The sequence below is a fragment of the Paroedura picta genome, chromosome 5, assembly GCF_049243985.1.
Source record: "Paroedura picta isolate Pp20150507F chromosome 5, Ppicta_v3.0, whole genome shotgun sequence".
NCBI classification, from domain to species: domain Eukaryota; kingdom Metazoa; phylum Chordata; class Lepidosauria; order Squamata; family Gekkonidae; genus Paroedura; species Paroedura picta.
This window is the reverse complement of record NC_135373.1, coordinates 94,130,971-94,144,384: the sequence shown is the minus strand read 5'-3', so window position 1 is coordinate 94,144,384 and position 13,414 is coordinate 94,130,971. Positions and strand designations below refer to the sequence as shown.

The 13,414-nt window shown below is 45.5% G+C and overlaps 1 protein-coding gene across 27 annotated transcripts in view; it reads right to left on the bottom strand.

The window, feature by feature from the left end:
- The window catches only part of LOC143838184 (uncharacterized), a 229,256-nt gene that overhangs the window by 131,028 nt on the left and 84,814 nt on the right, over window positions 1-13,414 (bottom strand). For 19 of the 27 annotated variants that reach the window (XR_013231261.1, XR_013231263.1, XR_013231264.1 and 16 more), the window contains one exon: window positions 833-903. The exons of 3 other annotated variants lie outside the window; for them this stretch is intronic. Coding sequence is in view for 2 of the 24 variants with exons in the window: in XM_077339129.1 (XP_077195244.1) it covers window positions 327-383; window positions 833-903 (128 nt within the window). In the remaining 22 variants the exon portion in view is untranslated. Of the gene's footprint in view, window positions 1-326; window positions 384-832; window positions 904-12,374; window positions 12,575-13,414 lie in introns of those variants that run through there. 5 more of the 27 variants (XR_013231268.1, XM_077339129.1, XM_077339128.1 and 2 more) reach the window with 3 other exon arrangements.

Genomic DNA, 13,414 nt, shown 5'->3' with positions numbered 1-13,414 from the left:
CTCCTGTCTTCCATTTTATGCTCACAACCCTAAGATATAGGTTAGGCTGAGATTGTGTGACTGGCCTAACATCAGCCAGTGGCCAGTATGGCAAACTGGGGATTCAAATCTGGGTCTTACTTTACCTTACAATCAAGAAATAATAACAATTGGTATGGTTAATAATTGGGGCTTGGAGAATCTTACATAGTAAATGTTTTCTTGGGACCTTTCTCCATCTTTCTGTTTTTCAAACCACAGTTGTCTGTTTGAATATCAACTCCATCTAACTAAACAACCAATACAAAAAGTAAAAACATTATTGCTGTAATTCTAAACAGACTTACATCCTTCCAAGCCAATGTTAGAGAAGGGTATAATTCTGCTAAGGACTGCATCTTCAGCTGATCAATATCAAGAAAAAAATACATCAAAGAAGGGTGTGAAAGTACTAAATGTAAAATTCCAATAAATCATGATAGGGCAGGACAACAGACAAGGTTGCCATGTGCCCACTGGAGGAAGGAAAGCTCAGTTGCCTGCCAACACTCCAGTGACCAATGGGAGAGAAAGAAACATTTAAATCACTGTTGGTGATGACATGAACCTGGAATGACATCATTGCTTTCTAGGAATTACTGGAATTCCTACAGAGGATGGTCATCACTTTGAGCAGTCTTTTTCAGAAACGCAGAAGACTTTCAAAAACAGTTTCTGATAGGTTTGCTGTTCCAATTTAAAAAGTGTTTTTTTTTAAGAAATCAGGGCAAATATTGAATTTACAGCATTTCAAAGTCTTTCCAGCATATGGAAATCCATCCTTGATTATGAGAAATCCACACAACATACTCACCCTGGCCTCACCAAACTTCTGCAAGCTTTGATACCAAATCTTCTCCCGCACACCAACATATACTATATTATCTGGAATTGAAGAAAATGAGTCATGTGACAATTTGTAGATCTAACCACCTGCTGACTGCATTTTCCAAATATTATTGTGAGGCAACACTAGGGGCCTTTACGCACGGGGATCTTTGTTGCAAATTGTTTGCGGAATGAAAAATCGCCATTTAAAATAGTGGAATTCGTCGTTATGCATACCTGCCTTTGTAGTGGAATCAGTTGCGTTTTTTAGCGTTTCCCACAGGCTTCCGGTCTCGGCAGAAATCGCTAGAAAGGAAGCGCTATTGCCAAGCTCGTCCCGCCCCTGGCCGTCAAGCAGCCAATGGGCAGCCGTTAGCATGCTCCCAAACAGCCCCTTTCCCTTTAAGAAAGGTTTTTTTTTAAAAAAAAAAAACAGACCCATTGCAACGAATCTGTGTAGATTCATTACAATGGAGAGACCCATCCAGCTGCCTAATGTGAGCTGTCGTTTGATCGTATGATCGTTGCCACGCTGCCTCGAGTGATAAAAAAAAAAATCCCCCCCCCCCCGCTCACGGGCCCGATTTTCGGCTGAATTAATGTGTAAAAAATAAAGGGACTTTATTTCAGCAAACGGGCTTTTATGTGGTTTGTGCTTAGTGACTAAAGGTGAAGGACTGAAGCCAGGGAAGCCTCTAAACAGAAAGAGGCTCGCTGGTGCGTTTATCCCCGCTCGCTCGGAGAAAAAAAAATGGCGATCGCTTCGCTGGAAGTTTGGAGGACAGGCTCAGGAGGAGGGACTTTGAAGAAACCACAACAATGTTAACGCACAGGTCTTTATCGCTAGTGTTGCAGATTGTTTGCAAGAGTGTAGCGCTTTCCGGAGGATGAATCCACTTTTTGGGATTCCCCTGAAAGCGCTACAACGAAGCGCTTTTTGCTGATCGGTTTCAGGAGTGTTGCAGATTGTCTACGACGTCGTGCGTTATTCCAAATCAGTAGCGTTTTCAATTAGCAACCATTGTGCTATTTTGAAGCAGTGCAAAAAGCCCCTAGGTATTCTTCACTGTACACATGGAAGCAATTTCTTCAAAATGAAATCCTGCTGTTGATTATTAAATCGTATGTGGCATATGCGATAAGTATTCTGAGAAATAAATCATAAATTCTCTTTTTATGTATCTTATATTAATACTAGATTTTAAGCCCATTTTAAAAAGGAAGAAAATGGGCGCTAGAAGAGGGAGATAGATGGCACAGTGATGTGCAAAGAGTTCTGTGTGGGCAGGGAGGCAAGGAGAAGAAGGGCAGAAGAAGGGCAAGGGGAAGAAGGGTTAGGGTTCCGGGGGGAACCTACCTGGGCGAGGCATCTGCGGCGTGAAGGAGGCGAGGAGGCGTCCGCGGCCATGTTGTGGTGGACGGGAGAGCGAGGACTGAGCGCAGAGCAGGGGGCGGCGCGGTGGATTGCGGGCGGCGAAGCAGAGGGCGTGCGGCGATGTCTGGGGCCGCGCGTCCCGCAGAGCGGCTCGGCGGCGGCCTCCTCCTGTCGGCGGGCGGCGAATCAGAGGGCGTGCGGCGATGTCTGGGGCCGCGCGTCCCTCAGAGCGGCTCGGCGGCGGCCTCCTCCTTTTGGCGGGCGGCGAATCAGAGGGCGTGCGGCGATGTCTGGGGCCGCGCGTCCCGCAGAGCGGCTCGGCGGCGGCCTCCTCCTATCGGCGGGCAGCGAATCAGAGGGCGTGCGGCGATGTCTGGGGCCGCGCGTCCCACAGAGCGGCTCGGCGGTGGTCTCCTCCTGTCGGCGGCGATCTTCGAGGGCGTTGGCTGGGCGCGGCGGCGTCTGTAAAGTGCTCCTCGTTCCGGGGGCGATCGTGGAGGTCGCAGGCTGGGTGCGGCGGCGCCAGCGAAGGTGGGACGGCGGGGAGCATGCAGGCTGGTCCCGGCGGCGTACAGGTTCCCGCGGTGGGGCTCGTCAGGGTCCAGGCTGGGCAGTGGAGACTGGCGGAGGTCAGGGAGCGTGTTTGCTGAGCGGCCATTGAAGCTGGCAGCGGGTCGTCGGCGCGTTGGTGGTCGGCGCAGCCATTTTGAACTGCGGGCGGCGGCTCGGCAGCGTCATTGTCTTGGCGGCGAGCAGGCACCGTAGGCGAGCAGGTAGGACATGGGGTCCGGCGTCGGGCGGTTGGTGGCCCCATCATGTCGGCGGCGGCCTCTCCGTTGTGGTGGCGAAGTCGGAGCGCGGGTCATTCGCAGGCGGCTGGGCTGTGCGTCGTTGTTGGAGGTCGGGCCGCAGCGGCGGCAAGCGCGGTTTGAGGGGGCGAGCGAGGAGAGTTTGGGAAGGGCCTCCTGTGGGCGGAGGGGAAGCGATTTTCCCTGAGCCCAGGGAAGTGGGGTGAGGCTCCTGCGTGGTAGCCATCCGACCAGGATGGCTGCTCGGGGAGGACTGGAGTGTGTGGCGCGGTGTCTGGGAGACGGGCCAAGTGTCCAACAGGGAGGCGCGCTTCGCGCGCCTCCCAATTGGACACTTGGCCCTGGAGTGCCACTCGGAGGAGCCAATCAGGAGCCGCTTCGCGGCTCCTGATTGGCCCCTCCGAGTTTTTATCCCGGACCGGTCCCGCCCTAACTCCTCCCCACTACCCCTTACTCTTTTATTCAGTCCGTGGCGCCCGTGGCGCCACGGGCTGTGTACAGATGGATTGCAGATTGATGCAAGAATGTTCATATATATATTGGTCATAAATGTATAGAACTATAGGTCTGCATACCTGTCAGGTTTCCTTACTTGTAAAAAACTGACACTGCACATGTGATGAGGAGTATTGCTGTACTCAGTACTTACAATAAAGTCTCTTGGTAAACTTGTTCAGAGTCCATTTCCTATTTTAATTATAAAATGCCAAAGAGATGTGATCCATAGATAAATGTCAGGCTTGTTCTTGGCCCAGCAAGTGAGACAGTGCCACCTTAATGATTTATATAAATCTCTACAGTTCTGTCCTCCATCAAAAGTTACCCAGGTATTTTTTATATACAATTGAAGAAAATCTTTACAGTGTTCAGTTCTCCAATCTTTAATTCTGTGAGCAATAAGAAGTTTGAGATGAGTTTATTGTCACAGATCAAAAATACTTGTACTTGAAGAAAGGGGGGAAACTACAAAAATAATCCTCAATCAAAAAACAAATCAGATAAAGGGATCCAGTTCAATTCATTAGTTCAAATCATCCACTTCGATCATTTTAAGTTAAGGCACTATAAATGTGCTTATTGCATTTCTGTTTTATTTTAAATAAGATTACCACTTCAGCCGCAAATTATATTTGCATTCTACATGCTTCTTCCAGTCAAGTAATGGACTCAATAGTTAGCATATAATTTGGGTGCAAATCAGTAAAATGTTTATCATACCAAAAACATTGGCTTTCTCACATTAACACTGTTGTAAGACTTTGAAAATATTAACTACACAAGCAAAATTTACTCATTAGCCTTAATATGATCACAAACAGACGAATACCCTAGCTTTAAATTGCTTTTCAAAGCTGATGTTCTATTTTTGTAATCTATTTTCTAACTAAAGTGCATCCATCATTATGAAAAGAAATAATGAAAGTCATGCACATATTTCTGTCTCGTTATGACAGTGATTGAGAAAGGAACAACTACACTCAGCCGACAGTGAGCAGCTGGTATCGTTAGATAAGAAAATCATGCACATGGACAAGCTTCCAGTATTATGTAAAAATAATGTAGGCAGAGAAGATGTCTCAGCAGTTGGTCCTTTTGTTCAGGTAGCATAATTTATAGTCAATATCCATAACATAACTCAATTATAAAATAACTCTTAAAGTCATTGGCATTAGTGCATTCCATCTTGTCACCATATATCACTATCAGAAAGAACTACATTTGAGACTGGAAATGTTGAAATGTAACAGGTAAATTATAAATGCATGAGATAATTCAATCTTCATATGAAATCTTTATATATAATAGAAAGTTATAAGACTATTGTGAAGTAAAAACTCTGAAAGCTGTAGGTCTGTATATAATACAGCATGCCTCCCTTTGCCATCAGCTCTATCAAAGCCAACACAGTGATGAAGTAATATGACACCCCCTCTTCAGGTAAATAAATTTGGAATGCAGCTAGACATCATATTTTGAATCATAACACTACTGGGGGCTGGTTCCATAATGCTTCAGTTTATATCCTGACTTCCACTTTATTTTCTGTTTTAGTTCTCACTTCAAGTCACTTTGTTGGTTCCACCCTGGGTTTCTTCCAGTTCCTTTGAGAGCATTTTTTCCCTGATCATGGGGGAAATTTTGAGCGGTTGTTTTTGTCATGTGTTGGTTTTCTTTGTCCTGCCCACTCCCACTCACTGCCAGCGCACTTCTAGATGATTTAACTGTTGTAGTTTAACCACTCTCTCTCCTCTCCCCTACCCTGAAGATAAGCAGTTATTTTTTGGCCTCTGCCAAGTAAGCTGTGATGGTAGCTGGGTAATGAAGTTTAAGTGCTATGCTTCCTTCTCAGTGAGCTGGCCTATCAAAAAGGAACATGTATACATCTATAGAACTTTTTAGAGTGCAGTAGTTACAAGAATCCCATTGAGCATGTCCAACCTACAACAGAGGATTCTGTTCATTTCCTTCCTTCCTTCCTTCCTTCCTTCCTTCCTTCCTTCCTTCCTTCCTTCCTTCCTTCCTTCCCTTCCTCGCACTGGTTGTGGGATTGTTGTTTTATATTCTTTTGGACTACTCATTACAATTTTACAATTTTGTTTCTGAACATGCTCTAAGAGTGATCTGTGTTATTTATATTCAAAACAATTTTATGTACGAAATTACAGAGTATTTATGTATCATCTGAGTATTTATGCCTGAGTATTTATGCACCATAATTAAGGATTGTGTTCACACTGCTCAGGAGGATGCTGAAAGAATGTAGGCTGTGGGTGGAGAATGGAGGTGGCTGAGAAGGAGATCAGAAAGAAAAACTGATTAAAACAGCACAGAAATATTGCTGTGACTTAACTACTTATTTCCTTGCTTTCCAAGGTGTGCATTGAATGCTCAGGAAGCCTCACACATTGAATTCATTTATAAGGAAGGGCACAAACTGGAAAAACCCAAACCCAGTTGCTCTTCCAAACCAAACTAATTTGGGAAGTTTGGGATTCAGAACAGCTGTCCAAGGTCCTAGGAACTCCAGAAATGCAGGGCATCTCCAGCTGACTCTCCTCTACCTGCCCGCCAAGTTTGGTGAAGATTAGGGGGATCCAATGTATGGATGCCAAACAAAGTGTCCCCAGGAAAGTGCTTTTTGAGGAGATGCCAGAAATGGGTTATGGAGTGAGCTAGATGCATCAATCTCATGACCTCAGAATATGGACTGATTTGAGGGGGTTGAGTTACAGCACACCAAAACAGGTGCCCCTAGGAAGTGCTTTCTGGGGAAATGTTGTCAAGTAGGTTTTAGGCCATAGAATGGACAGGACAGGCCCTATTTGACACATACCCTAATCACAGAAGCATGTGGGAAACAATTGCTGTGGATGGATGTGTCTTCAACTGGGCCTATTGTCTTTCCAACAAAAAGATGAATGTAGGACCAATTCCTTCTACCCTGACCTGGGAGCCACCCACAAAGTAGATGGCCATAATGCAGGGCAGAGAAAACCCTCCTGCCATGTCTGAGAACTACCTACACGGTTGCAAGTAGCTGCATGTCCTCAGGTTCACCCTCCCTCTATGGACAGACATGATTATAGGGCAGAGACAAACCTCCCACCCCGCATGGAGCCCAGGATCCCGGAAGCCACACACATGGTTGTGAGTGGCTGCATATTCCTGAGCTCACAGTTTGGGGACAGATGACGTAATTACAGGACAGGGCTAACCCTCCTGCCCTGCCTGGGACACATAAGCCACCTGCTGTTTGGGTGCCTGAATGTATCTGGGTCCACCTTCTCACCACAATCAATGTGATCACAGGGCAAGGCCAATCCTTCTACCCTGACTAGGGCCCATGGGCCAACTGCACAACAGGTGGCTGTATATACCCAGGCCCATCATCCCACTGTGGTCAACATAACTGGAGGTCCAATCCTCTGGCTCTTCCTAGGGAGTGGATACTACCCTCAGTTGTGGGTGGCTGCATATCTTTAGGCTTGGTATCCCATCACGGTCAAGGTGACTGAAGGGCAAGGTCAGTATTTCTTCCCTGCTTAGGGCCCAAGAGCCACCCACACAGCTGCATGTTCCCACCACAGTCAACATGACTGCAGAGCAGAGCCATCTGTCTAAGGCAGAGCTGACCGGGGACTACCCCACAGGTAGTTGTTTGTCCCCAGGCCCACCCACTGCAGTGAGGTGATTAAGGCCATTCCTTCCACTCTGCCTGGGAGCCACCTATATACCTGGAAGCTCATGGAAGCCTACCCATGACCAGGGAGCAGGGCCAATTCTCAAACCCAGCCAGGTGTCCAGGAAATATCCACACAGTTGCTGGTGGCTGTGCCCCTCCATGTCCCCCCACCCCCCACCCTGCACAGTGCCTCACTGTGTGGGTGGCTGAGTGTCCTCAGCCCCATATTCCCATGGTAGTCAACCCTTTTGCCCTGCCTGGGGTATGTGAGCCACCTGCATTGTTATAGATAGATGCATTTACCTGAGCCCATGCTGCACTATGGCCAATGGTCAGCCCTTCTACACTACCTGTGGAACAGTGGGTGGCTGTACGTACCCAGGCCCACCCTTCCACTGCAGTCAATCTGACTGCAGAACGAAGCTAACCCTTCCACATTGCCTGGGGCACAGGAAACATTCACACAGTTATAGTTGGCTGCATGTCAGAATATCCACCCTCCTACCATAGGAAAGGTGACTGCAGGGCAGGACAAAATGTTCTGCCCTACCCAGGATCTGAGAGTCACCCACACAGTGGGTGGCTGCATGTTCCTGTGCCCACCCACTCACCACAGTCAACATGACTGCAGGGTCCATCACCAAGTATTAAAGGCGTGTTTATTTGTGTAATATATTCCCTTTCTCATATTTTCTGCTACTTTTTCATATATAAAAAAAATAGAATATAAATCTCTTACTTTGAATACACATTGGAATACTGTCAGAGAGGCAAAGCAATATTTCGGTTTTGTTTGGCCTATGAAAACAAGATCCATTCTAAAATCATAGCTGAGATATTTTTGGAAGCCTACTAAAAGCTGGAAGTGCTTGAGATGTTTGCCACTGATCCCTCAGCTTATACCACTAATGCACAGAAGAGTGTTTTTAAGCACCACCACCAAATGCAAAAGCAGCCAGGAGCTTTTGAATGCTAAAAGTAGTTAAATGCTTGTACATCAGTTAAGGACTGTCCTGGTCTATATGCCCCACAGTCCTGCTGGTTCATAGCAAATGATTCATCTTATATAATATTCTTATACAGTGACCAACCAGATGCCCCAGAAAGCCCACAAGGAAATTATTTTTCTGTTATTGCTCCTTACATCAACTTAATAGGGGTTTGGCTTTAGCTATTAAAAAAGTATGTTATACATATATTATGCTATATATAACATAAATTAGTAGGAGCTTCACCATATAGACTTTCTTTACCACCCAGCAAACCTTAATTTTACTATATTAGTGCATTTTAAAATAACCTGACCACTGAGGAAGACTCTTTGGGTCAAAATACATTGGATCTCAGTTCTATGATTTATTGAAAAATGTAATATACAGTATATTATTGTGGTTTATCTATGTTTTTATTTTTTAATATGTGCATTTTATTGTAATAAACATTTGCATTTTAAACTTTCCTTCTAACTCAACCTTTAGGTTCCTAACTTGTCTAGTTAGGTTGGGTTTTGTTTCCCTTTTTGATTTTGTAAGGGCCTCAGTTTTGCCAGCACAGAGCACAGCCCATGCTGACTTAACGGGGTGCCTATTTCTCTGCAGCTGGTCTGCCTAGGGGACTCAGGGGTCAAAACATACAGGTTCAACAGACTGGGTTGGCCACATGGCTAGCAGTCATTTGCTATCAAACACTTCTCACTACGTAACTGGTAATTTAACTCAAGGGAGGACAAGGGTCTCATGCTTCGAGCTCTTCTTCGCTTAGCCTTCACCTTGGCTAGCCTCTCTTTATTGGTTGGCTAATAGCAAGACTTCATCTTCTCTTGCAGAGGTTACCTTTTCTATCTTTAACGGGGTTTGATTCAGCTATCTTAAAGAAGCCAGAAAGAATGAGTTGCCCCGCAGCCCTTTTGAGGGAGCTGATCCTCCACGAATGCTGATAGAAAGGACAGGGAAATGGGTGCAGCCATTGATACAACCGCCGTGGCTTCCAAATAATCTATCACCCCAAATCTGTATGATTAAAATTTCTAAAATCTCAAATCCCCCCATCCCACAAAGTTCTGAAGGCCTATCCAGATTTATGGATGGCCCTGTGGAGGTCTATATGGTTCCTGTTAAGAATCACCACTTTAGAAGTTAAAATAAGCATCCTGAACTGGGAACAGAAACAACAAGGCAGCCAGTATATATCTTTACACACCAGTGTTATGTGCTGTCTTTAGTCTGTTTCAGCAAGCAGCCTTGCTGCTGCCTTCTGCACTAACTGAAGGACCTGAATTCTCTGCAAGGGAGGCACCTGCTGTCGCATTACATGCTGTGGCCTGGAGATAACCAGATCATGGATGATGCATGGAAGAGATGATCTAATATCACCCCAAAGCAGTGAACCTGCACCTTCATGAGGAGTGCAGCCCCATTCAGAGTATTCAAAAACGTGTGCTAGTCCAGGTGCAAGGTGCAGTCACATCCCATTTCAAAAGAAAATACTATACATTTTGAGATGCCAACACATCAGCACAAGTTGACCCACCAGGACCTTTTCCACATGGAGGACTCTCCCAGCTATTATGCCACTGTTTCCCCTAGTTTTTTGCCTTAGGATAGCTCTCCCGATCTTTTCTCATGTCCACACGAGGGAGCCTTTGGTCCACTTCTCTCCCCCATTTACCCCCAGACTAGTATCTGCACACGATAGCTAAGAGATGGGAAGTGTAAACTTCCTGCCATTTTTTTACTTGTCAATCATTGTCATGTGGTGAAAGCTCCCAATCATCTTTCAGTTCCATTTTGTTGCATTTGAGCACTCCCCTCCACATCTGAAATCTTTTAAAAAAATTATCACAATCATGTTAGAGAGCCAGTTTGGTGTAATGGTTAGAAGTGCGGACTTCTAATCTGGCATGCCAGGTTCGTTTCTGCACTCCCCCACATGCAGCCAGCTGGGTGACCTTGGGCTCGCCACGGCACTGATAAAATTGTTCTGACCAGGCAGTGATATCAGGGCTCTCTCAGCCTCACCCACCCCACAGGGTGTCTGTTGTGGGGAGAGGAATGGGAAGGCGACTGTAAGCCACTTTGAGCCTCCTTCAGGTAGGGAAAAAGCGGCATATAAGAACCAACTCTTCTTCTTCTTCTTATAATGAAAAATCATAGTGATCCAAGAAAAAGGAGATACAGAAAGGTAGGCTGTTTTATTGTGCCATTCACACACACACACACACAAACTGTCCCCAATCTCACTAAAACCAAATATGAAGTTGAATCCCCCCCCAAAAAAAGCAAAAGAAGGAAAGGTGCTGACCAAGCATGGTGGAGCATGTGGGGGTTGCTATTTTGTTATACTGGAACTGCAGTGTAGCACAATTGACAATGTTTTTTTTAGAAGCTGGGGGAGGTTGCAAGAGTTATGGTAGTGACGCTTGGGGAGGTGGGGTGAAAGCCATGGTTGGGAATGTCCAATTGGGGACAGCTCAAATTTTCCCACTTCCACATGGCCCAACCTCAACATATACCCCATTGGATCCCATGGCAAAAAAATGGAACACAGATTTTTGTGTGTTCCCTTGATACAGGGCAACTGAGGGGGCAAGTCAGGTAAGCTCTGAGACCCTGCTAGAAGGGATACAGTTTCATGTAGAACTGGGGAGGGGGTTGAATGGATGCAAACAAATAATAATCAGAGCCTAATCGGTCATGTGGAAGCAGTCAAGGAAAGGTGAAATATAAATGCTCAAATAAAAAAATAAAATAAAAGTTGCTAATAACTTTTTGCAGTTGAACTGGAGAGATCCCCCCATGTCTCCATTGGCAGACAAATGGATAAATAAATTATACTTGTAATGAGATGTGAGTACCTTTCAAATATATTGTGGATTGATTTTTGTTTCTCATAGTGAGCAATAGGAGGGCATCAGATTTCTATTTATTGGGTAAGCTTAATAATAATAGAATTTGCATGAAATTTGAGGCAAAGAAATGGACTCAGGAATATAACCAGCATAAAATTAATTCTTTGCAAAAGTAATTGTGCATCAAGCTGTGTTGCTTTGTATACCGTGGCTTAAAGGGAGAAACAAGCATACCATTTCAGAACCCTTACGTGGCAATTTGTTAGTAAATGTCATTTTAAAAAATAATGGACACTTGATTAATAGGGACCAAAAACTTGTTTAGAAGAATTTTAATTTGCTGAAATCATCTTTCTGGTAAATAACTTTCATTGACAAACAGACAAAGTTAAAGAGAAAATTCTGAATCACTATAAGTATGGTCTAGAATTTCCAAGTGCCTAGAACTGTAAACCTTGAAACTCATGGGTAGGACCTGGTGATATTTATTTATTTATAATTCTATTTTAGGCCACTGCTCAGACCTGCCAGCTCATGGCAACTTACAAGGTTAAAAATACAATGAAATACAATAAAATCCCAACCCCAAGACCCTCCCCCCCCTTGCCCACACCAGTCCTTATCATTCCAACTCCTCCCACCCCCACCTGGACTATCATATCTCCAGTGAGGATGTTCCAGTTGGACATTCAGAGAGGAAAGACCCTCTTTTGCTGAGCCTCAACCTAATACCTGGAGAAAGACTTCCATCTTGCAGGCCCTATGAAACTCTGACAGTTCTGTCAGTGCTCTCAGCTCTATTGAGAACTCATTCCACAAGGCAAGAGCCAGGGCTGAAAAGGCCCTGGCCTTGGTTGAGGCCTGGCAAATATCCCGCAGACTGGGGAACACCAGCCTATTCGCAGTCACAGAATGCAGGACCTGAGAGGGGCATAGGAAGTTAGGTGGTCCCTCAAGTGCACTGGGCCCAGACCACAGATGGCCCTAAAGGTCAAAACCAAAACCTTAAACTTGATCCAGTATTCATCTGGTAGCCAATGCAGCTGCCTCAACACCAGCTGGATATGTGTCCTCCAAGGTATCATGGAAAGAACCTTAGCAGCCATATTTTGTACCAGCTGCAATTTCTTGGTCAAGGACAAGAGGAGGCTCACATAGAGCATGTTACAGAGGTCTAACCTGGAGGTGGGCGTCATGTGGATTACTGTGGCTAGGTGATGTTAGAACCGATAGAGTGCTAGTAGCTGTCAAGCGCTAAAAGAACTCACAACAAAACTTCTATGATAAGAAAGCTTTAATGGAAGTTTACTCTAGTCACTATAACTCAAGAAGTCAAATCTACCCCACAATAGAATTGCAAGCCCTTTTCAATACAGTTCTCCTGCCCAAAACTTGAATGTTCCCAAGGGGAGGGGTGTCCTCTTCCCCAGGTGTCATCCCAGGCATCCTTCCAGAGGTGCTACAATTCGCACATCCTTGGACTGGCCGGCGCCTTGTGACAAGATACAATGTTGCTGTTACAAAAAGCAGAGCGAGCAGTCAGGGATCAGAGCACAAACAATTCGGAGCGGGCACTACAAAACATGATAACATGGGAACAGAGAATAGGCATGGGTTACATGGAAAGCCAGGAAAAAGAATAGTGAAATACAGACAAGATGGGGTAACCCCTGTTCATGGACAATTCATGGCAGAGAGCAGGCACTGATCCTGACAGTAGCCTTGCCTGGTGAAGATTGAAGAATGCCAGCTGGGCTACTATGGTGACCTGGGCCACCAGAGAAAGGGAAGCATTCAGAGTCACCCCCAAATTCCTGATGGTGTGAGGTCTTCAGTTATGTACTGTTCAGTGATGGTAAACATGCTTCCTAATCTGGCCCATTCCTACTGAACCACAGGACTTCCATATTGGAGGGGTTGAGTTTCAGCCATCTTTGCTTGAGCCAGACTGTCACTGCTTTCAAACATCTGGAAAATATATCTGTGGGGGAGTAGGGGTGGCTCTTCATCAAGAGATAGAGCTGGGTGTCATCAGCAAATTGATGGCAACTGGACCAGCTGGGCCAGTGGGTGCATAAAGATGTTAAATAATATGGTGGTGAGTATCACCCCCTGTGGAGTTCCACAGGGGAGTTGGTAACATTGTGATTGCTTTTCTCTCACAGCTACCCTCTGTGTATGGTTCCAGAGAATGGAGTACAGCCATTAAAGGGCTGTCCTCTGAATCCCAGCCTCGGTTAGGCAGTTGCCCAACAGCTCATGGTCGATAACATCAAATGCTACCGACAGATCAAGCAACGCAAGGAGGGCCAATCCACCCTGATCTAGCTAGCACTGGAGATCATCTACCATGG